Raw genomic sequence first — 25,012 nt, forward strand, 5'->3', positions numbered from 1 at the left:
AGATTCTGTTAATTCTGTTATTTTTATTGATCATAGATTCCATCATTTTTACCTTAAAAAGCATTTTCTTTCCAGTAAAATTATGGATACCTTGATGAAACCTAACCGAAATCTAACCAACCCCATCATAAGTCAATAAGGGATCCATCCTTGGCATGAAGTTTGATATTCTGTTCCTAATTTCAAATAGAATAACGAAACTCATAACGCTGGTGTGATCTCACCCTAAATACTAGCTTTTAGAAATATCTTCCTGATGACTCTTTATCTAAGCAAAAAGCAACAGAGATCAGAGTTACCAGAGGTCATTAAATGGGTATTCCCATCTCCAAAACCTTATCCCAATATGTAGCATTTGTGTTAATAATTATAATAATATTAGCACATACCACCAATCAGAAATGTAGTATAGTTCTTCTGATTCGCTACGTCACTTACCCCGTGGGAAGGGCATTGCAGTGGCTTTGGCATCCATGGTTACGACCACTAGCAACTAACTGTCACTATATGAGTGGTTGTAACCATGGATACCTAAGCTACAGCAATGCCCTGCACATGGAGTAAGCAACTTAGTGAATCACAAGAACTGTGCTAAATTTCAAATTGAATGTATTAGGTAATATAATTATTATTATACCTACTGCATATTGAGATAGGATTTTGGAGATGGGAATTCCCCTTTAATTATGAAATGTCAAGATTATTCATATGCTTTGTGTACATTAGGGATGACTATTAACATGCTGATAATATTAGCTGGTTCTCTAGAAATATTGCAGAAAATCTTACCATTCAAAAAATCTACTACATTTTCCATTAAATTATGACAACTTACCAAAATAAAATCCTTCATGTTTACGCTTTGGATTAAAGAATCGCCCTTGTGCCCATACGTTGATATTTGCCCCTTTTTTGATTAGGCACTTCACCAGGTCGCTTTGTCGCCTCTCAATTGCTATATTCAATGCAGTCTGACCTGGACAAAATAATGACACCATGAGTTCTTTATATTGTTGTATGCTATAATTATATACTGTGTAATATCTATGCCTCATCTACAGTTGTGGCTAAAAGTATTGACACCCCTGCAATTCTGTCAGATAATACTCAGTTTCTTCCTGAAAATGATTGCAAACACAAATTCTTTGGTATTATTATCTTCATTTAATTTGTCTTAAATGAAAAAACACAAAAGAGATTTAAGCAAAAAGCAAAACATTGATCATTTCACACAAAACTCCAAAAATGGGCCAGACAAAAGTATTGGTACCCTCAGCCTAATACTTGGTTGCACAACCTTTAGCCAAAATAACTGCGACCAACCGCTTCCGGTAACCATCAATGAGTTTCTTACAATGCTCTGCTGGAATTTTAGACCATTCTTCTTTGGCAAACTGCTCCAGGTCCCTGATATTTGAAGGGTGCCTTCTCCAAACTGCCATTTTTAGATCTCTCCACAGGTGTTCTATGGGATTCAGGTCTGGACTCATTGCTGGCCACCTTAGAAGTCTCCAGTGCTTTCTCTCAAACCATTTTCTAGTGCTTTTTGAAGTGTGTTTTGGGTCATTGTCCTGCTGGAAGACCCATGACCTCTGAGGGAGACCCAGCTTTCTCACACTGGGCCCTACATTATGCTGCAAAATTTGTTGGTAGTTTTCTGACTTTATAATGCCATGCACATGGTCAAGCAGTACAGTGCCAGAGGCAGTAAAGCAACCCCAAAACATCAGGGAACCTTCGCCATGTTTGATTGTAGGGACCGTGTTCTTTTCTTTGAATGCCTCTTTTTTTCTCCTGTAAACTCTATGTTGATGTCTTTGCCCAAAAAGCTCTACTTTAGTCTCATCTGACCAGAGAACATTCTTCCAAAACGTTTTAGGCTTTTTCAGGTAAGTTTTGGCAAACTCCAGCCTGACTTTTTTATGTCTCAGTGTAAGAAGTGGGGTCTTCCTGGGTCTCCTACCATACAGTCCCTTTTCATTCAGATGCCGACGGATAGTACGGGTTGACACTGTTGTACCCTCGGACTGCAGGGCAGCTTGAACTTGTTTGGATGTTAGTCGAGGTTCTTTATCCAATATCAGCACAATCTTGCGTTGAAATCTCTTGTCGATTTTTCTTTTCCGTCCACATCTAGGGAGGTTAGCCACAGTGCCATGGGCTTTAAACTTCTTGATGACACTGCGCATGGTAGACACAGGAACATTCAGGTCTTTGGAGATGGACTTGTAGCCTTGAGATTGCTCATGCTTCCTCACAATTTGGTTTCTCAAGTCCTCAGACAGTTCTTTAGTCTTTCTTTTCTCCATGTTCAATGTGGTACACACAAGGACACAGGACAGAGGTTGAGTCAACTTTAATCCATGTCAACTGGCTGCAAGTGTGATTTAGTTATTGCCAACACCTGTTAGGTGCCACAGGTAAGTTACAGGTGCTGTTAATTACACAAATTAGAGAAGCATCACATGATTTTTCGAACAGTGCCAATACTTTTGTCCAAACCTCTCTTTTATGTTTGGTGTGGAATTATATCCAATTTGGCTTTAGGACAATTCTTTTTGTGTTTTTTTCATTTAAGACAAATTAAATGAAGATAATAATACCAAAGAATTTGTGTATGCAATCATTTTCAGCAAGAAACTGAGTATTATCTGACAGAATTGCAGGGGTGTCAATACTTTTGGCCACAACTGTACCAGTTTTGCACTTTCAATGTATGAAAGGAGTCTGTCAGCACAAAATGACTGTTCACACCAATCACAGGTGCTCTGTGTACCCTTGGCATGGCAGAGCAATTAACTGCACCATTACACCTCTTTGTTGTGAATCTATCTAGTCTTTCTTGATTGACAGCTCTGCCTTTACAGAGAAGTCATAGAAGGGCAAAGATTAACGGAAAACCAATAGGTTTGACCAACCCAAGAGTGCTCCAACCGCCCCTGCTTGGTTTGAACAGTCATTTTGTTCTGACATATTCCCTTAAATGAGTATTACCATCTCCATGATTCTATCCCAATATCTAGTAGGTGTCATAATAATATTATTAGCAAATACCTCCAATTAAAAATGTAGCAAAGTTTTTCTCATTCGCTGTGTCTCTTTCCTTATGTTCAGTCATTGCAGGACCTTAGATATCCAAAAACGCAGCAAAAAAACGCAAGAAAAACCAAGCAAAATCTGCTTTACCTGCTTTTTTCTGCAGCTTCTTTACTGCCAAGAGAGCATGTTTTGCTGCAGAAATGCAGAAAAAAAAAGCAGCAGAAATGCCGCGTGTGAATGACTTTCTAAGGTTATGTGCACGCGTTGAGTATTTACTGCAGAAACTTCTGCACCATTTTTGCATCTCTTAGCAGTAAAAACACAGTGTAAAAGAGGCGACTTTTTGACTTGTTTTTGATGCAGATTTTTCCCCCATTCGTTAATATGAGTGAAATCTTCATCAAAAACACTGAAAGAATTGACATGCTGCAGATTTAAATCTGCAAGTCAAAAATAAGCAACACGATCAGGAAATCCATCAGGATTTGTGGCAAATCTGCGCACACAAAAAAAACCCGCAAAAAGTCTGTGACAAATCTGCAACATGTGCACAGGCTCTTAGGAGATAATATATTTCTTCCACTTGTACGGTATCTATTATTGTCCATACATAAGGGGTCTTACTGTAGGTGCTGACTCTTAGGCCGGGGTCACACTTGCGAGTGCGATGCGAGAAACTCGCGCCAGTCTCTCACCTCAATACCCGGCACTGCCGCCGGCACTCAGGACTGGAGTGTGCGGCTGCATGTCTTTCTATGCAGCTGAACGCTCCGCTCCAGAGTGCCGGCGGCAGCGTCGGGTACTGAGGCGAGAGACTGGCGCGAGTTTCTCACATTGCACTCGCAAGTGTGACCCGGCCTCACTGAGAGTATACATTATTATTTAGGAATCACTAATCACTTTTTTGTATTATTATAATCCAGAAATTTGTGTTTCATTGCATCATCTACTTTTTACCTTTATAATTTTCTTCCGTGTACTCAGCATTAATGAACCTTTCTAGGAAGCCATTCTCCTCAGCAAACGACAGCAGAATGCAGACAATCTCTGGGGTATTGTCACTGATATTCAGCAAGGCCTTCATCAAACACGTTTTCCCAGTGTCTTTGGATGTTAGTTTGTACATGAAGAAATCTGAAAAATAGCATAGATATAAAAAGAAAACCAGAAAGAAATAAGTAAATGAAATAATATTTTTATTCCTTTAATATAATAAAAAAAGGCTAACAGATTTATAAAGACCATCTATTGGAAAAGCCAACTTTGTTGCCCATAGCAACCTATCACAGTGCTGCTTTCGTTTCTTAAACTACTCTGGCAAAATGATAGCTGCGCTGTGATTGGTCTTTCAAAGACAGTTTTCATAAATGAGGCCTTTGTTGCTACCCGTTACAGCGGATTTCAGAGAAGAAATAATTGTTACCTTGTGCAGATTTTAATGTTAATTTCAATGATGAAGATGAATCTCTGGCTTCCTGAAGCAGTCTGTTCAAGGAATCCACATCTCCTTCAGATACAGCTTTGAACAATAAATTTTTCGGTGGCCGTTTTGCAGTTTTCTTTGGGTTTAATAAGTCAGGCCTGGAAAAAAATTTTCATGAAAATCCTAGAGTTATTACTATATATATATATATATATATATATATATACATATATATATATATATATAAAGGGCATCTGACCTAATAACAGATTTAAATTGGGTCATCTATAAGCAATGGCATAACCTGAAAATGGTGGGCCGCAATGCAAAACATCCAATAGGGCCCCCAATTATTACTTTTAATAGTATTGCTGTACTCGCATGGGCCAAAAGGACCTTTTGTGTCCCTCCTTTCCAGGACCCAGGAGCTACATGCATCCACTGTAGTTATGCCCGTGTCTATAAGATGTCCCAATGGAGGTGGATCCGTGAGATCTATCTAGGGATGTATGTACCTACAGTATATGTAAATAGACATAACCCCTCGGGTACGTAAGGATAGATTTTTGGAAGCTGATTTGTGATGTAAAAATTATGAAATTTTGATAACATGGTATATATATTGTGGTTGATCTGTGTTTACACATATGCCCCCAAAAATCGCGGAATTATCCTTCAAAATGGACTAAAAAGAGGTTTACATGATTAAAGTATACTAGAGGTATATCTACAAAAGATGAGGGTTGGACTTAAATTTCCCAAAATGTAAAATTCTAATTTTAGGAGTTAATGTATGTTCGGTGTTTCCAGGAGAAGTAATTTGGGCTGTTTGACTTTCAGAACTTAAGAAAATACAAAAATGATTAACATTGATAAGAATTTAATTACAATAAAAAAAAACCCTGGAAAAACACGAGTACACATATATTATGCATACTTATTATTAAAATTGTTGTGATTATAATTATCGAAGAAGTATTCCAATAACATAATAATATATATGGATTATTATTCATCATAATTATTGTTATGATGACTCAATTTTTATTGTAAATAATAATAATAAAAAATTATGAGTAGTATTCACATTCTTAACAGCACATTTACATAGGCAAGATAATCAGCTCAAAATGAGTGCCCCCATATATAACTTATAGCTGTCAAACAAAGGATCATTCGGTCACAGCTATATCTTCTGATTTCATAGTAAACAAGCATGCTGGATCCGGCCGAGAGCTCCTGTGCGCTCTATGAGAGAGAGCTACTACCAGACTCTTGGAGAATAAAAAGACGAGACACTGAAAATCTGACGTGCTGGATTTTTCTTTTCCCAATATAATTTGTCAGTGGAGAATCGGGAGACCCCCCCATACATATAAAATTGTTGAACGATTTTGCCAATATCGGCGTTTTCGGCCAACATAAGTGTAATTTGTTTGGAGGTTTAATGCTACAGCATAACAGAATGTTGTTTGAGGTTCATTAAGCTTTTTTTTACACATGTGGAAATTATTGTGAGTGTGTAAATTGTGTGGGAACCACTAATCCTTAGTATGATTGTTCTTCATCGTACAGTTGAGAGGAGTCCGGTAGATCCTCTGTTTAGAAAAGGGGATGTGCTTCTGACAAATACTGATATTCATGCCCATGAAAAGATGCAACCAATGACAAAGGAACATTTACTCATTTGTTGGCTGATCGCCGGGCATGTTTCCATGGAGCTAAGATTGGTACACAAGCATTCCTACCAAGGCTCATTCACCTATTCATTGGCTTATTTAAAAAATGTTTTAACTTGTATGATACATAAAAGGTTCTTACCCATTATTACTTTGCTTTGACAAATATTCTGTCACCTCCCGAGGTGTTTGCGGAGAATCAATATCCTCACTTTTTCTACTGTCCCTAATTTGGGTGAAAACATATAGAAAGTTTCAAAACTCTCACAAAATAAATGTAAACTTTATATGAAATATGTAATTGAGCAACATACTACTATGCATAAAAAGGTGATATATTCACGGGTCATTTAAAACAAAACAAACAAAAAAACAAACAAGAATCTAAAAGGGAGTGTTTACCCCTGAACAAAATTTTGTATTTTCAATCTATATAAGTGCAACATTTCTGTGCTGATTCATTTTTTGATATTTGTGTATTGCGTTTGATGCTCTATTTTTCTAAAAAAGCTCCAAATCTGCATACACATAAAGATAACTAATAAACTAATAGGAAGAAATTTACTACATGCTGCTCACATTAAAGAGTCTGACAACCCTCAAAACGGAAATTGAAATCTTTAGACATTTATATAGGGGACTTAGATTTTTTGAAAATCATACTGGGATTGTAGATTTTAATGCATTTGTTGTATATAAAAACTGTTTTATTACTTATGTAAATGAGGCGACTTCATTGCACCCTTTGCGTGGTCATGTGTTTGGTGCATTGTTCCCCCAATTACCATCCTCCACCCCTCCCCCCCTCCCCATATTGTGATTGACAGCACTCTCTTTGGAGCACTGCGTGAACTAAGTGCCCAAATGACATTCATCCACTCAATGCCGACTTTTATTCCCCATTGACTTGCATTGGGGTTGGGTTTCGGACGGAACTCCGACTTTTTTTGCCCTAGTCGGACCAGTTTCATCCGACTCAAATTTTGTTTCATGAAACCTGATCCGACCAAAGTCGCTCAACTCTAGTGAGCAGCCACTACACACAGGAAAGGGATAACTTGTCCCTTTTGCAGGGCTTTGGATTTAGATCAGATAGCTGTCACAATAATCACCATAAGGTGAGGGGCATAGGATGGTAATTGAGAGGATGAGGTGATGCAACCATTCCTTGGCCACACTAAGGGTGCACTGATGCCCCCTCATTTATATGTCTAAAAACTCTCTTTTTCATACATCAAATTTACTAAAATCTACGGTATGATTTATAGAGGGACTAAGTTCCCTTTATGAACAAATGCCTATAGAGAATTTCTGTGGTATATGCCCAGTTGATTGAAGATAAAATTTGCATATTGTGCTTTTTTATTATTGAGGGCATAACTTTGGAATTGAGGGGCATATAAAGAAAAACTGTTCCAGAATCAGTGGAATAGCAGCAAATGGAGGAGGTACGGTACTCAGTATAAATGAAAAAAGTCAGTGAAAGATCCTCTTTAAATTACAATAAATTACATAATTTATTGGAAAATGTTTGGATATTATAATACACTGATATTTCTTATATATGGAGCACTGAATAAAGCATCATGTATCAATAAGAAATCCTTGCTTTGTCAGCATAAAATAATGTTCTAATCTTTTCTACTATCTAATGCAGACATACATGTTACAAATTATCTGCCAAACTTTGCTCTACCATCTACTATTTTATGATAATAAGAATTAAATCCGGCATTTCAACTTTTTTCCACCACCAATCAAAAGTATTGGAAGACAGACTATCCCCCATTAATAGGATTATTGGTATACCCTAATGAAAACTGTGTCCCAAACAGCAGATGCCAGAGGAGAGCTGGGCTACTAGTTTTGCAGGATTGGCCGATATTTATCCAAAATATTTGATGGGCTTTTCACCCTACAGATTCCTGCCTGGCTTGTCAGTAGATGCCCTGCCCTCATTTACGCAATCAGATAATTGTCTCCTGCTTATCCCCAGAAATACGGTTTACTCCCAAAAATATGTCAATGGCTCTCGAGTTTTAGTATTTTTTATGCTATCGTGTGTGTTGAATCATCTCACTACGACAAATAAATGGGGATTTATATTCAGCACTTGAGAGTTATGGAAATTAACAAGTTATATATAATAAATGCAGAAGCGTACAGCTTTAAATCATGGGCTGAAACCTCTTAATTTCAACATCGACTCAGATTTGAGCTCCTGGAATTTTTTCATGTCCCTCCTTATTAGAAAATAAAATTAAATATTTTGAAGAATCAAGGAATGAATCTATAAATGGAAATCTGATTGGAAATAGACTCAAGTCAAAGCAGATAAAAAGCTAATAAAATTGATATATTAGAAATATTACCAATGATGACTTCATATCCCATCAATCTTATAAGAGCACTATCAATCACTTGATTCTCTACAGTTTCTACACATAGACATCACATAAAAGCCCTGTTGACCAACTCTTCACAAATCTCAGGAATCCTTTAGGATATATGGAGTACTAGATGTTGGCATCTACCAATGTTACCTCTTGGCATATGTTATTGACATATCAACATATTCTACTGTACAAATGTAAAACTCATTTAAGTTTTTCCCCCAAAGTGGACATTGATCATCCTTTTACCAGATCAGTGGAGGTCTCAGAGAATTAGCCCCCAGATTTGAGATGTATCACCTGTTTGCACAGCTGATAAATATCCATTGGAAAACCTTTTTAAGACAATAGATAATGTATTAAAGAAAATGTCATTATTATTCTCATTTATAATCACGGTTGGAAGAATAGAAGGAACGAGGAGAAGAGGAAGACCTTCAACCTGATGACTTGATGCTATCAAGATAACGGAGCAAAAGACCCTGGTGGAACTATCTAGGCTTGCACAAGATTTATCTTCCTATAGATCACGTCACCATAGCTCAAGACTGAGCTGAAGGCCATTAAAATAAAAATAAAAAAAATATTATTCTAGAATTCAGAATCACACAACATCAGCACATAGAAATACAAGAAATACAAGTATGAACAAACAAACTAGTCCAAAAATATAAAATTACTACACATTTCCACATACTAGTACTTACCAAGGCTTAATATTTGAGTCCATCGGCTTGGAAAATACGGGGAACGAAGTTCTGTTTAGCACAGGGAAATCAGTAGTGTCACTGCCGAGAAAAGCATCGGTTACTAAGGCCTCAAGATTTATGTGCGACATTTAGGAAGAATAGTACATAAAAATATATATGAAAACAAGAATATTCTAAGAACTTAAACAGGATATCAGCTGTAAGACCAAACAGCTCAAATGGCTAATAAGACAGGAAGAACTTTGAATTTGAGTGATATAATTTAGGGCAGAGCCAATCTGACGTCCCTAACCTGTTGTATCGCTTATGATACATCAATTGTGTGTATCTAAGAATAGATGTAGCAATTATTAAGTTATTTCAGTTGCTCAAGGTTGTGATAATTGCTGTTGCCCAGATAGAGGACCCAGTTATTAACAAAATCCAGCAATTACAAAAGAAGGAATTAAAAAAAATCATATTTATTCCATAATCTAAAAATATGGTGAAAAAATGAAGAATGGCGTGAATAAAATCACATGGATGACGCATTTCGTTCGAACCACACTGGTTTTAAGTGTGGTTCAAAATATGTTATCCATGTGATTTTATGCACTCTGTCATGATCCATGCTGGATCAAGACTGATAAAAAGCACAGGTAACCTTTTTTTTCCCTAAGCTGTGCTTAAGGCCATGTGCACACGCTGCGGAATCACCTGCGGGTTTTTTCCCACGGAACCGCAGGCAAAGTGACCTGCGGTTTTGCTGCGGTTTGGCCTGCGGTTTTGCCCTGCGGTTTCACACCTCTACTATGTTAAAGGTGTGAAACTGCAGCGGAATCCGCAGAACCAATTGACATGCTGCGGAAAAAAAACTGCAGCAAAACCGCGTGGAAAAAACCGCAGCGTGAGCACTGCGGTTTTGAAAACCCATAGGGTTACATGGTACTGTACCATGTCTGCAGAACTGCTGCGGTTCCGCAGGGCAAAAACCGCAGCGGAACCGCAGCAAAAAACGCAGCGTGAGCACATATCCTTAGGTTGGTTTTTGCCCCCGGTGGCCATTAGGATTATTGCACTGTGGTGTCGTTTGTTCAAGTTTGCCCCTGGTGGTGGTGAGCGTCATTACACTCTAGTTTCTTTAGTTTAGTGCACATGATTATAATGCAGGTGTGATTGCTGGCTCTGCTATAAAAGTCACAGGTGTTGCAATCAGTGTTGGTGATAGTGTTCATTTCAACCATCCTGCAGGGGAGTGCAGGAGGTCTCCACGTCCCCTTTACCTATCACAGGGCCCACCGTTGTAACTGTTTCCCTACCCCTTGTCTTGTTGTTTTAGTTACTGGCCTGCTGGTTGCGTCACACAGGACGGGTCCACCAGGGAGTATACATTTCCTCCATTTTGCCCTCCCAAAGTACCATGTCAGCAGAGGTCTTGGCTGGCGGGGTACCGGAGGTGATACTGGTGTTTGTGGACAGCGGAGCAGGAGTCAGTCTAGTGGATGCTCACTTTGTCCAGACTCATGGCCTGAGGTGTAGGACGCTAGCCCAACCTATAAGCGTCCAGGCCATAAACTCTGTTCCACTGAGCCAGGGGAGCTTGACCAATGTCGTAGAGAATATCCATCTGCGTATAGGACATCATGAGGAGTCCTTGTCATGCTACGTCTTGGAGGGAATGCCAGTACCTATTGCTTTAGGCCTCCCTTGGCTGAAGAGACACAACCCGATAATAGATTGGCGGGTGAGGGAAGTGGTCAGTTGGGGGCACTCGTGCGAGTGCTGCTGCCTGGGAACTACTGTCTCTGCCATCTCTCTGCAACGGACCCCTTCCTCTCCGGTGAGGGCAGCAGATGTGCTGCAGGAGAGTAGGGGCGAGTCTTGACCCTCGCCATTGACCAACCCTGGGAGGCGCAGACCTTGTGGTGGAAGGGGTTTGAGGGTGGTGTACCCCTTGGTGATGTGCGGGGGTGTGAGTGTGGTGACACAGGGGGACGCCTCTGTTGTCAATCCCAGAAAGGGTTCTCCAAGTGGTGACAAACGAACGAGTGGCAATAAACGTTCAGGTCCGGACCTGTGTGTGAACGAGCTTGTATGGGTGGTCACCAAAAAACATCCAGTGGAAGTGTGATGTGGAGTGTTACCAGCTCATACCAAACATACACATACACAATCCGTTCCCCAGGTCAGAGCTTCGGAGATGTGTGTTGCCTCCAGAACATGCGTTGCCAATTCCAGCGGGCTCGTTTCTCATCAACCTGACATGCAGGTAGTTGCTGGGGTGAACTCTGGGTCTGGGCGTCCCCGCTGTAGGTGGTTCCCTGATGGGGGGCAGTTTTGAGGGTCCAGAGGCCCCTCATTAAGGGGAGGGTACTGTCATGATCCATGCTGGATCAGGACTGATAAAAAGCACAGGTAACCTTTTTTTTCCCTAAGCTGTGCTTAAGGTTGGTTTTTGCCCCCGGTGGCCATTAGGATTATTGCAATGTGGTGTCGTGTTTGTTCAAGTTTGCCCCCCCGGTGGTGGTGAGCATCATTCCACTCTAGTTTCTTTAGTTTAGTGCACATGATTATAATGCAGGTGTGATTGCTGGCTCTGCTATAAAAGAGTCACAGGTGTTGCAATCAGTGTTGGTGATAGTGTTCATTTCAACCATCCTTGGTGGAGGAAGGAGCTGGAGAGCGTTCCTTGCAGCACTGTCTTAGCCCTGGTGTGGAAGGAGTCATAGGGGATTTCCTTGTAGCTCTGACAGAGCTTGGTCGCAGCGATTCAGGAGGAGAGCTGCATTCTGGTGGTGGACTCTGTTGCCAGGAGCAAGTGCAACAGAGTAAAGCTAAGTTGTGTTTCCCCGTTTGTGTTTTTTCCTTAGTGTGTATTAGTACAGCGGTGGGGCCAGTGCCTGAGCCACCCAGCTCCCTAGCAAGGGATAGGTGTAGGGTGTGCTAGGGTGACAAGTATCCTGATCAGCGCCCGGTGGGTAACCGGCATAGGGAACGTTAGGAGCGGTAGGGACACTGATTCAGGGGAGTGCAGGAGGTCTCCACGTCCCCTTTACCTATCGCAGGACCCACCGTTGCAACTGTTTCCCTACCCCTTGTCTTGTTGTTTTAGTTACCGGCCTGCGAGCCGTGTCACACAGGACAGTATCACGTGCCGCATCCTGTTGTTTTAGTTACCGGCCTGCTGGTCACGTCACACAGGAAGGGTCCACGTAACACACTCCTTCTTTCATTTTTTTCATCATAATTTTAAAGATTTTGGAATGAATATGAGTTTTTTTTAATTTCTTCCTTCCTGGGATTGCTGTACCTTCTCCTTTTTTTCTCAGTAATATTCCACCCAGTAGGTAGCTGGGATCTCATTATCCATGCAGCCACTTTCAGAATTTTCAGAATTTCTGGATCTAGGAACTGCACTTAATACTAGAGCTGATACATATTTTTTTCTTTTTATCTAATAAGAACCCATGTGACACTTAGATTACACACAGGTGGACTTCCTTTCTCTAAGCATGTGACTTATGAAGGTAATTGTTTGCACCAGGGATTTTTAGGGTCTTCAATGCAAAAGGGGTGAATACATATGCACATGACAATTAATAGTTGTTTAATTCCATAAGTGTAATTTATCCCTATATTTGTATCACTTCACTTCACTTCACTAACTTAAACTATTTAGTGCTGAGGCATCATGCACAAATTGAATTACAAAAATATTTAAAACACAGGTTGTAATGTAAAAAATAAGTAAAATAAAAGTCAAGGGGGCGAATACTTCACAAGCCACTGTAACACCATGGAAATTCTGTGCTATCTACAGGCAGTATGCTATAAAGCAGAATGTGACCAGATTTATGTAAAATTGTGTGGTGAAAGATTCAATATAGCTATATATTATTCATTACATCCCTGCTCATTATTTGCTTAGGAGTCCAGTAGGCAGTCCTATCAAGGACTGACAGTATTCCCCGATATTAGTGAACATAAACAGATAGCTGTCAGTCAATTATTAAGATCCACCCACTGGACTCCTAAGCCAAGAAAGAGCAGATATTTAAACAAATAAATTACAATTTAAAATGAATATTACCCCACAAAAGTGTGTATCAATCTGTACTTTGTTATCCCACCTGACCGGCCAGAGAGACACAGATCTGTTATCCTTTGTACATCATACTGGAAGAAGGAGCAAATCTATTATCCATCGGGTGAAATGACTTTTTGTGCTGCACAATAGATCATTGTTGTCCGCAGCAGATCATCTTGTGTAAACAGGACTCCGCTGTTGAGAACAATGGTAACCTATCCGCACTGAGCGATCTATTACAGATCTTTTACAGATCATACACTTTACATCATTAGCCGCTGTTTGCCTGTGAAAACAGGCTAAAGGGCCTTTTACACATAGCGATATCGCTAGCGATCTCGCTACATGTGACACTTACCTCCGACATGCCCCCCGCTGGATATCGCTGATCGCACGAGAACATCCTTGAAGGTAAGGTGAACAATTGCTGCTCGTTTAGATGGCAGTGCTTTATTTTGTAGAATTTCAATGGTTTTGATCTAGTACAGTTTAACCCCTTACTGGCTGTGGATGGAATAGTACGTCCGTGGCCAGTATTCCCCTGCTTTGATGAGGGTTCTGGCGGTGTGCCCGCATCAAAGCCGGGACATGTCATCTGTTTTGAACAGCTGACATATACCTGCAATAGGCGCGAGTGGAATCGCGATCCACTCACGCCTATTAACAAGTTAAATGCCACTGTCAAAAGCTGACAGCGGCATTTAACAAGCGCTTCCGGCCACTTGGCCAGAAATACGCACACCGCTGACCCCCGTCACGTGATTGGGGGTCATCGGTGCATCGGCATAACAACCAGAGGTCTCCTTGAGACCTCTATGGTTGTTGATGCCGGATTGCTATGAGCGCCATCCTGTGGTCGGCGCTCATAGCAACGCAGCAATTCTGCTACATAGAAGTGATCTGAGCATCTCCTCTATGTAGCAGAGCCGATCGAGCCATGGCAGCTTCTAGCCTCCCATTTTTAACACAATAAATATGACATTTTTCTGGCCTGTGGTCATAAAATCAAAGTTTTTGCTGAATGTAGTCGTTTTTCCATAGTCTTTAAACATAAGCTGTTGAAATATTACACTTGGAAGCCAGGAACAAAAATTGTGTTACATAGTGTTATTCCCATATTATTCTGTAGATGGAGACAAGTCGCTCATTGAAGAACAGGAGCAGCATTGTGACAATATGTAAATTACTAGAAGTTTACCTTTTCTTCAGCCCATTGTCTAGAGGTTTATGAGTCCTGGGAGGAGTCCCTGGTGGAATCCTGTCCTTGGCCAGAAGTGGCGCACCTTCGTTTTTACTCATCTTTCTGTAATAAACAGGAAAAAACACATAAATTAAATGACACCTAACAACTATACAACTGAATGACCATTAAGTTACATTATAAAAAATACATTTTTTTATTGTTATTAATTAATATTATTTCTCTTGGAGTTATTTGAGAATATTAACTTAAAATCTGAATTTAGGATTGTAGATTATTAAATTTAAATTAAATATTTTTTTGGTTACAAACTTCCTATAGATTATGCTATATAAAGTTAAGTTGTACAATTACTGCCTTTGTTTTGCTTATTACACGGGAATTGGTAAATTTCTAACCAATCAAAGCCTGAGATGAGATTTAAGTTTCATTTGGCATAGTAGCAGTATATCCGAGTGGGATTTTAGGCTTTTTGATGCCTCTCGCTTCCCTAGCACTGTTAATTCCTCTAACCTGTGATGCTATAACGTGTCACATCTCAATAATAGGATAAATATAGGTTCTATCAATTTAGTTCATAGATTGCGTGTCAGAACTGTATGTAAAAAGCTGAAGCCCAGGCAGAATGTAACTACACTGAGCAGGTACAAGCAGCAGACGTTTCCGTACACGCTGTACACAACAATTGGTATTGATGTTGTGACAGTTCTGAAAAAAACAAAACTGTGACTAAGTCATTCTAGAAATTACTGAGCGTGATGTAACCGCTGTCACAACACGACACATACCAAGACCCAGGGACAAAGCATATTCCACTGTTCAGATAGCAAGACCTTCTATAACTACCTGAGAAATAATGGGTAAATGAAACAAAGAAATATCAACGTAATATCAACAAAAATTACCAAAATGACTGGATCAGCAGCTGGCATAGACTTTGACCAACCTTTTAGAGATAAACAGATATGACAGATAGATAGATAGATAGATAATGGATAGATAGATAGATAATGGATAGATAGATGATAGATACATAGATAGACAGACAGATAGATGATAGATAGACAGATAGATAATGGATAGATAGATAGATAGATAATGGATAGATAGATAGATAGATAATAGATAGACAGACAGATAGATGATAGATAGATAGATAGATAGATAGATAGATAGATAGACAGACAGACAGACAGACAGATAGATAGATGATAGATAGATAGATAGATAGACAGAGAGACAGACAGATAGATAGATAAATAGATAATGGATAGATAGATATAGATAATAGATAGATATAGAGATAGATAATAGATAGATAGATGATTGATAGATAGATAATAGATAGATATAGAGATAGATAATAGATAGATAGATATAGATAATAGATAGATATAGAGATAGATGATTGATAGATAGATAGATATAGAGATAGATAGATATAGATAATAGATACGGTATATATATATATATATATATAGATAATAGATAGATATAGATAATAGATATAGAGATAGATGATAGATAGATAGACAGATAGATATAGATAATAGATAGACAGACAGTGGTAATATTTAAATATTTAAGTGTCAATAATATATATATATATACAATATATCACATTCTGATGTCAGAACCTGATCTGAACTGTATGGAGATGTGTGTTGCTACCTAGACACTGCTTATATCTTCCTACATATTCAGCCTATTTATTGCACTGGGAGCATCCTTCTGTCCACCATATAGTGTTCCCTCTCAGATAAAAAAAAATGTTCTTCAGAAGCAGCAGTGTGTATTATACAGTTCTGTGTTGCAGTCACTAAAGAACATCTCAAATACTGATGACATTTTATATCAATTAACCCCTTCATGACCTGAGGTATTTTCGTTTTTACATTTTCATTTTTCGCAAAAAATGTATTATTGGCACATAAGACATGCGATTTTGCTGCAGAGCAGGTGCCACGGCTGGCACCTGCCCGCAGAAGGTTTTTTTTTTTTTTTACATATGTACAGATATTCATTATGTAAACTAGGGGGCAGGTCAGTGAGGGATCAGTGACCTGTCGGCAGTCTGCATTATGAATATCTAACCAGTGCACCACATGCAGACAACCCCTCCAGACCCGTCCTAGGGCAGGAGCATATTATTAACACGAAACTGAAAATAAAGCCTAAAGAACAACCAGAAGATGGATTTCATCAACCAATGTATCGTTTTAATCAGTATAACGTCACCGACCTAACACTGTCTGTAGGTTACTGTGTCCAAACTTTGGTAAAAAAAAAAATGGTGTCATTTTCTGAGACCTTTTCGAGATGCGGGGCTGGATGACGGCTTATTTTTTGGGTGCCGTTCTGATGTTTTTGTTGATACCATTTCGTATGATCTTTTGATCGCCTGTTATTGCATGTTATTGCAAAGTAGTGGCAACTAGAGTTGAGCGACTTTGTTTCAGATGAAACTGGTCCGACTAGGGCAAAAAAAGTTGGAGTTTCGTCCAAAACCTGATCCCAATGCAAGTCAATGGGGAATAAAAGTCGGCATTCAGTGGATTAATGTCATCCGCTCAATGCCGACTTTTATTTCCCATTGACTTGCATTGGAGTCGGGTTTTGGACGAAGCTCCAACTTTTTTTGCCCTAGTCGGACCAGTTTCATCTGAAACAAATTTTGTTTCATGAAACCCGATCCGACCAAAGTCGCTCAACTCTAGCACTGGCAACCAAAAAACATAATTCTGGCGTTTTTAATTTTTTTCTCATTACGTCGTTTAGCGATCTGATTATTTTTTTTTATATTGCTAGATTGGGCGATTCTGAATGCAGCGATACCAAATATGTGTATATTTGATTTTTTATTGTTTTATTTGGGGCGTAAGGGAGTTGATTTCAACATTTATATATATATATTTTTTTAAACTTTTTGCATGCTTCAATAGTCTCCATGGGCGATTAGAAACTGCAGTTGTCTGATCGCCTCTGCTACACACAGGCGATGATGAGATCACCTGTGTGTAGCAGAAATGCTCATTTTCTATGAGCGCCAACTGCTGGGTGGTGCTCATAGCAGTCCATCAATGACAACTACGGGGGTCTGCAGACCCCGGTTTGTCATGTCAGCCCATCGGTGACCCGCAATCACATGACAGAGTCACTGATGGGCAGGATTTCCAATGCGCTTCCAGTAAGCGCTAGTTAAATGCCGCTGTCAGAGATTGACAGCAGCATTTAACAGGTTAACAGCCGTAGGTGGATTGCGATTCCATCCACGGCTGTTAAAGGCACACGTCAGCTGTTTAAAACTGTGCCGGGAAAGATGTAGGCTCAGCGCCGGAGCCCACATCAAAGGGAGGGATTCTGACGTGGGCATATTAATACGTCCGATGTCGGAAAGGGGTTAAAGAGAGTCTGTCAGCCCAAAATGACAGCATAAACTAAACACATAACCTTGCAGAGAATATAGCCCCTATTAAAAATGGCAACCTTAGATATCTAATCACTGCCTATGCTCTGCCTAAACTGAAGTTTAATCCCATATGTTACTTAGGGTGTTCGGTGCATCCTTGGTTTGGCCAATAGTCTCAGTGCACTGGTTATGTACACTCTGCCTGTGTCACTGGTGATTGACAGTGCCGACTTGCCTGGAGTGAGCATGGTTTTCAGAAAAAGCTCAGACCATTGCTGTCCATCACCAGTGAGAGGCGAGGTATGCAAAAACCATTGTGAGCCTCTTGGCCACACCAATGAATCACCAATTACCCTAATTGAATATCTGATTGAACTTCAGTTTCTGCATAATGAAGGCAGAGATTAAAACACCGAAGGTGCTATTTTTATTCTTTATCTCTTCCAGGGTTATGTGCTTAGTATATACTGTCAGTTTTGGCTGCCAGGTTCCCTTTAATCAATAGTAGACAGGATTCTCCTACATACTCTATAAAAAGAAGTTGTGTAACTTTTGAGTTGTATATATATTGAGGTCCAGGAACCCCATAAGGGTCCCGTCACACCAAACGATGCACCAGCGATCCCGACAACGATACGACCTGGTCAGGATCGCTGGTGCATCGCTACAAGATCGCTGGTGAACTGCCAAACAGGCAGATCTCACCAGCGAGGACGCTGGTATCCAAGGTAAATATCGGGTAACTAAGCGAGCGCGTCGCTTAGTTACCCGCTGTGTACCTTGGATACCAGCGTGCTCACGCTGGGAGCTGGTATCCAAGGTAAATATCGGGTAACTAAGCACGCGCTACACTTAGTTACCCGCTGTTTACCTTGGATACTAGGTCCCAGCGCAAGCACACTGGTATCCAAGGTACACAGCGGGTAACTAAGCGCCGCGCATGCTTAGTTACCCGATATTTAACTTAGATACCAGCTCCCAGCGTCTGCTTACAGCGCTGGGAGCTCGCTGATTGTTTGTCTCCCGCTGCCACAAGCAGCGATGCGTGCTGGCCAGCGGGAGACCAACGATCAAAAAATGGCCCAGGACATTCCTGCACGATCAGCGATACCCAGCGGGGGGGCCGATCGCTGATGCGTGCCACACACAGCGAGATCGCTAGCGAGATCGCTGATGCATCACAAAATCAGCGATCTCGCTAGCGATCTCGCTATGCATGACGGGGCCTTAACGATCGCGGTCACATATATTGGGATGGAAGTGACCCTGCCGATGTTACTGCTAATTTCAAATTGATGTGTGTCCTCGGGAAGAAAACGCCCCTCGAGTATTTGCCCACTGATTTGAATCTTCCTGGTCAAATTAAATAAATCATTTTTTGGAAATTATGCATATGCATGTAGCTGTAGTGTGGGCCCAGTGTCGGACTGGAGTGCCAAGGTCTCACCAGTAACCAACTCCAGGGCCCCACTTCTCAACTTCATGCAAATGTGACATTATCCTCAGCCACACATTTATACAACAATGAACGGGGTAGATTGTTAAATGAATAAGATGCTGCCTTTATACAGAGTGATTAAAGTATATAGTGCCAAGTACTGCTCATATAAAAGGATAATGACCTACTCTTGCAGAGGGGCCCATCAGAGGATTCTCCTGTTCTCTGATGGTACAGTCCAAGCCTGTGTGGGCCCCTAGCGTCAATTCTACCCATTAGCTCTAGGCACCCTACTCCGACCCTGTAAGGAAAATCGTATCACTACTGCAAATGAAAAAACATATTGATGTATCTTCAGAGATCTGTAACCTGTATAAATAACCTGAGTATGCAAACTTCTGACTTATAGTTATGTTCTGCATGTGGAAAAGTCAGCAAATAAGATGAGAGTTTAAGAAAATCTGCAGAGAAAATCAGCTGTGGAAATGGACCGGTGCTGCGGATTGGAAATCTGCAATACGTCAATTTCTGCTTTGGATTTTCACTGCAGTGAATCCATAGAATTTCCACAATTACTGTATATCTGCAGAGGGTTTCAGCCGATGTGAGTTTCACTGCAGACTTTCTGTGGATGGGCAGCATTGGATTAGTCCTGTGAGGATGTTCTCTGAATGTTCTGGGTACTGTTTTTTTTTTTAAACTCTATTTTTATTACAAATTTTTTTTTTAACAAAAAACAGATACAGATCATGATACATAATTACATAGTTCGGAGAAACGCATCCTCGCAGCAATAATTGAAAACGTGTACACCTCGTAGCAGTCTGTCTAATAATCATTGGCGTCTCATTTCCCCCCTATGATTACATATTTGAAGATCAACCTTGACCTTGTTACCCTTTTCCCTCCCCAACAATCTCTCCCGCCCCCCAAAACCCTAAAACTTTTTCCTCCCTTGCTTAGTGAAAAGCCTACTCGCTCACAGGCCCTAAGACCTTCCGTATTTGACTTTCTTTGGCTCACGGGGATCATTTGCTTCAGTTCAGGTTTAATATTCCCAGTGTTCCCCCCAAGGATTCCCTGTGGTACCACGTTGTGTCTCTGAAAGGTCCAACTATACGTTGTATTTCCTCCTTATTACAGTGCTCCACAATATAGTGCCTCCATTTTGTAAAAAATCTAGATGTTTCGCAAGACTTCCTCTTCTCTGCCTCTAACCTCTCCATTAGCATTACATAACTTCAGGCGTCCCGAGAGTTCTTTCATGGTGGGCATGTCCTTCTGTAGCCAGTTTTTTAATAATATTTTTTTCATGAGCATTATGATTATGTGGACGACCTGCGGGGGTCCCCCCCCCCTACATGAGCATCGGGGGACTTCTCCCAATAGTGAAATAAAACCAAATCTCTCGGGATTTCATCGCCCCAATCCCATATGTTCTTTATATATTTTCTAACTGCACCCCACATGTCTGCCACCTGCTTGCAAGTCAGCAGGCCATGAAGTAAGTCAGTATATGGGGTATTACATTTGGGACATTGCGTGAGTCTTTCTGGCTTATCAGAGCTCCTTGGAAACTGGAAGGCGTATATTGCCCTGTGTATTATTTTGAATTGAGTTTCTCTCCAGCTTTCATTAATAAGGGACTGGCGAGCTTTGGTCCACCCCTTCCTTATTTTGTCTCCAATAGCCCTGTCCTCCAGTTGCAATTCCCATTTTTTATAGAAGGTATCTGGATGACTATCTAAAAGCACCCCTCTCATCGTGCTGTACAGCATTGAAATAGACGAGAAGTTTTTTGCTGCATCCACCATTCTATCGAACTCGTTGCATGTAAACTCCGCCTGCGTGTCTATTAAGTGGGACATGATATGATACCTAATCTGTTCAAATTGTACCGTTTGAAATTTTTGGAGATCAAATTTTTCTATTATTTCATTTTGTCTTAGCCATCTGTTCTCTGTAGGATGAGTCAGATGAGCTATCTCCTGTATACCCCTGTCTCTTCATTCCTTAAACGGTTTATTCTCTACTCCCGGTAAAAATTCTATGTTATTCCACACTGGGAGGTATTTAGATATTCGGAACGGAAGTTTGTATTTTTTTTTTTTTCTCACCGTCCTCCAGGTGGCAATAGTATCCCGGAATATCAAAGAATTTTTGATTTTGGCTGGAAGCACCTTTAGTCTTGCGTGCAACAAGGACCTAAGATCCCAAGGTTGGGCATATTCCCTCTCTATGGCATAGGCCGAATATTTACTCTCTCCATGCAACCAGTTTAAAAAATACCTTGTCAGGCACGCTATATTGTAGTTTCTAACACTTGATAAGTTTAAGCCCCCTTCCATCTTTGGAGTCATCATCTTTTTGAGACTTATGCGTGTTTTTTTGTTCCTCCAGATAAATTTGGAGAACGCAGAATCCAAGGATTTTACATCATTGTGTTTCAGCAGGAGTGGGATCGTTTGAAGGTGGTACATTAGTTTCGAAGTGCTCATCATTTTAATAAGCTGTATTCTCCCTGTCAAATTTAATGGCAGATCCTTCCACTTTACTAGATCATTTACTATGTTTGCTATTAATGGAGGGTAGTTTAATTTGTATATGGATGATGGCTCCCCCCCTATTTTAATGCTTTAATGCCTAGGTATTTAATATAGGATTTCACCATGCCCACCCCCAATTGAGCTCTGTTTAATTTCTGTCTATTCGCCGCGTCCCACCTTCCCAGGGGAAGCAGTTCGGATTTAATCTTGTTAATTTTAAAGCCCGCATAGTCCCCATATGTATTAATCGTTTCTATAGCCGATTCCACCTGCACAAAGGGATCCCTAAGGAAAAGCAAAATATCATTGGCAAAGAAAGTAGCGCGCACTGCCTCCCCACCGATCTGAATGCCAGGAAACCGCTGTGAATCCTGTTTTATGGAGGTTCAGACGTAAGTCCCAATGGAGCCATTGAATGGTGCCTGACCGCAGTGTGAAAGCACCGGTCCCGTTACACATAGTGACGCTCCAGCGATCCCGACAACGATACGACCTGGTAAGGATCACTGGTACGTCGCTACATGGTCGCTAGTAAGCTGTCAAACAGGCAGATCTATTCAACGACGCAGCAAAGATAGGGCGATCCGTATAATGACCTCGGCGGTCGTTGGGACCTTGTCACACAGCAGCTATTCTGACGACTCAGACCTCGATAGGCGTGCTTCAACGAGGTCGCTCGTCGTTGTTATGGCGTCAAACATAGTGATGAATTCTGGCCAGCCAGACACCAACTATCAAAAAATGGCCTAGGACATTCGAGCACGCTCAGCGATATCGCAGCGGGGCGCTGGTCGCTGCTATGTGTCACACGTAGCGAGATCGCTGGCGAGGTCGCTGTTGCGTCACAAAACCTGTGATGTTTCAGGGATCTCGCTAACGATCTCGCTATGTGTGAAGTACCCCTAAGGGTCTGTGGAAGCCTAAAAGATACTGAGACTACTCGTGACGCGGAATGTAACAAAACACAACCTACAGGCTGGGAAGATATCACCAGTGATTACCGCCATCATCTGACAATAAAGACGTGTTCAGACCTTTCAAAGACAAAATTGTGTGAAGGTGACCGAGTAAGATCTGCAGTTTTCTATGCTAAGGCATTTTTACTCATCGAATGTCTGCGACATTTAATTGTTTATCGAGTATCATTGCGTCACTGCTAAATCCCCATCATCGTCACGCTGTGAGTAAGAACCAAACAAGACAGTAAACACCTTGTAGTCAGGTCAGAACGGCCCATGCTTGTGAGACTAGAAAGAATCCTGCACGAAACCATACTCCTCTCCAAACAATGGAGAAATGTAGAATAGTTTTGCTCTTTTTATTAAATGACAAAACAGCAGTGATTGCCCAAATACAATAAAACAACTTATCGTTATGCCCCATTCACACAACCGTGTTTAAACACATACAAAAAATAAATAGTTCTGGTGTCCTCAGTGTTTGGATCCGTGTATTACAAGTGTTTCATCGGCGTTTTTCATGTATATGGAAATAAATAAATGATAAATATTCTTCTATACATTACAATGTTAATCATGGACAGCACACAAAGTGTACACTGATGCCATCTGTGTGCGGTACGTGTTTTCACGGACCCATAGACTTATGTAGGCTATTTTCATCTACTGTTTGCTGCCAGAAAAAAAGATTATAATAGGTACATGTCCTATTCATAAAAAAATGGATGTAACATGTACGTGCAATACGTGAGCCCTTACTGTAGAATAAAAGACCTTGTCCACCCACACATCTGCATTTTATGCTTTGCTCTACAATGGTAAAGCAAAAATTCAAAATTAAACATGAGTTCTTGGGTAACATTTTCATCAAAATATATAAGCCCAGTGCACACATGATGGCAACTTCCATAGTGGTATTTCTAAATACTCCATTTGAGGTCTTTATATTTACCTGCAGTTAGCAGTTAAGAAAGTTGAAGATGAAATGATCTCTAAAAGGCCTAAAGTAATAGATGATCTATTTACTTTATAGATTAGGCAAAAAAAAAAAATTTACATTTTAAAAATTACAAAAAAGAAAATATGCCAATGCAAAAGTTTTGGCACCCTTGGGGATTTGTGTACTTGAATAACTTTGACCAAGGTTTCAGACCTTAATTAGCCTGTTAGTGTTATAGCTTGCTCACTATCATCAATATGAAAGGTCAGGTGATGCAAATTTCTAAGCTTTATAAAAACCCAGCCTCCTCTAACCTTGTGCCAAAAAAACAGCTGCCTTGGGTTCTTCTAAGCAGCTGCCTAGCAATCTGAAAATGAAAATAGTGGAGGCCAATAAAGCAGGAGAAGGCTATAAGAAGTTTTCAAGTTGCCCTTTCCTCATTTCGAAATGGCAGTTAACAGGAACAGGGGAGGTCGAGATAAGGTCTGGAAGACCATGGAAAAGTTCAGTGAGAGCTGCTGCTCATAGGATTGTGCTAGAGAGAGAGAGACACCTGCACAATTATGGCCTTCATGGAAAAGTCATCAGAAGAAAACCTCTCCTGCGTCCTCACCATAAAATTCAGTATCAGAAGTATGCAAAAGTACATCTAAACATGCCTGATGCATTTTGGAAACAAGTCCCGTGGACTGATGAGGATTAAATGTAACTCTTTGGCCACAAACACGTGATCCAAGTAGTAACGTTTCCTTGCGGAGAGTGACATGTTAAGCATGCAGAGATGAGGAGACTTAAAGCCACAATGCTCCTCTGGGAAATATGCCACCTATTGGAAGTAGCAATCGTAAAAGTCAATGTCGACCCTCTCTGAGGAGACTAATGGCCACAAACACCAAAGTTATATGCGGAGAAAAAAGGGCACAGAATTTCAGGAAAAGAACTTTTCTTCAACTATTAAGCATGGGGGTGTATCGATCATGCTTGGTGGGTTGTGTGGCAGCCATTGGCACGGGGAACATTTAACAGGTTTAAATGATATTACAACAAATTTTTGATGCACGCATAACACTATCTGCAAAAAAGCTGAAGTTGAAAAGAGGATGGCTTGTACAAATGGATAATGATAATGATCCTAAACACACATCAAAATCCACAATAGAATAAATCAAAAAATGCAAGCCGAAGGTTTTACAATGGCCCTCACAGTTC

At 40.4% G+C, this 25,012-nt stretch overlaps 1 protein-coding gene across 1 annotated transcript in view; it reads right to left on the reverse strand.

The window, feature by feature from the left end:
- TRPV3 (transient receptor potential cation channel subfamily V member 3) overlaps positions 1 to 25,012 on the reverse strand; it is a 51,876-nt gene that overhangs the window by 18,860 nt on the left and 8,004 nt on the right. The window contains exons 2-7 of the mRNA XM_073565289.1: positions 14,509 to 14,613; positions 9,242 to 9,322; positions 6,284 to 6,367; positions 4,463 to 4,620; positions 3,997 to 4,173; positions 836 to 976 (exon numbers count right to left, since the gene is read on the reverse strand). Coding sequence (XP_073421390.1) covers positions 836 to 976; positions 3,997 to 4,173; positions 4,463 to 4,620; positions 6,284 to 6,367; positions 9,242 to 9,322; positions 14,509 to 14,609 — 742 coding nt within the window. The 5' untranslated portion in view covers positions 14,610 to 14,613. The remainder of the gene's footprint in view (positions 1 to 835; positions 977 to 3,996; positions 4,174 to 4,462; positions 4,621 to 6,283; positions 6,368 to 9,241; positions 9,323 to 14,508; positions 14,614 to 25,012) is intronic.

Source organism: Dendrobates tinctorius, unplaced genomic scaffold, assembly GCF_039654945.1.
Source record: "Dendrobates tinctorius isolate UK_male_01 unplaced genomic scaffold, ASM3965494v1 ptg000016l, whole genome shotgun sequence".
Classification (NCBI taxonomy): domain Eukaryota; kingdom Metazoa; phylum Chordata; class Amphibia; order Anura; family Dendrobatidae; genus Dendrobates; species Dendrobates tinctorius.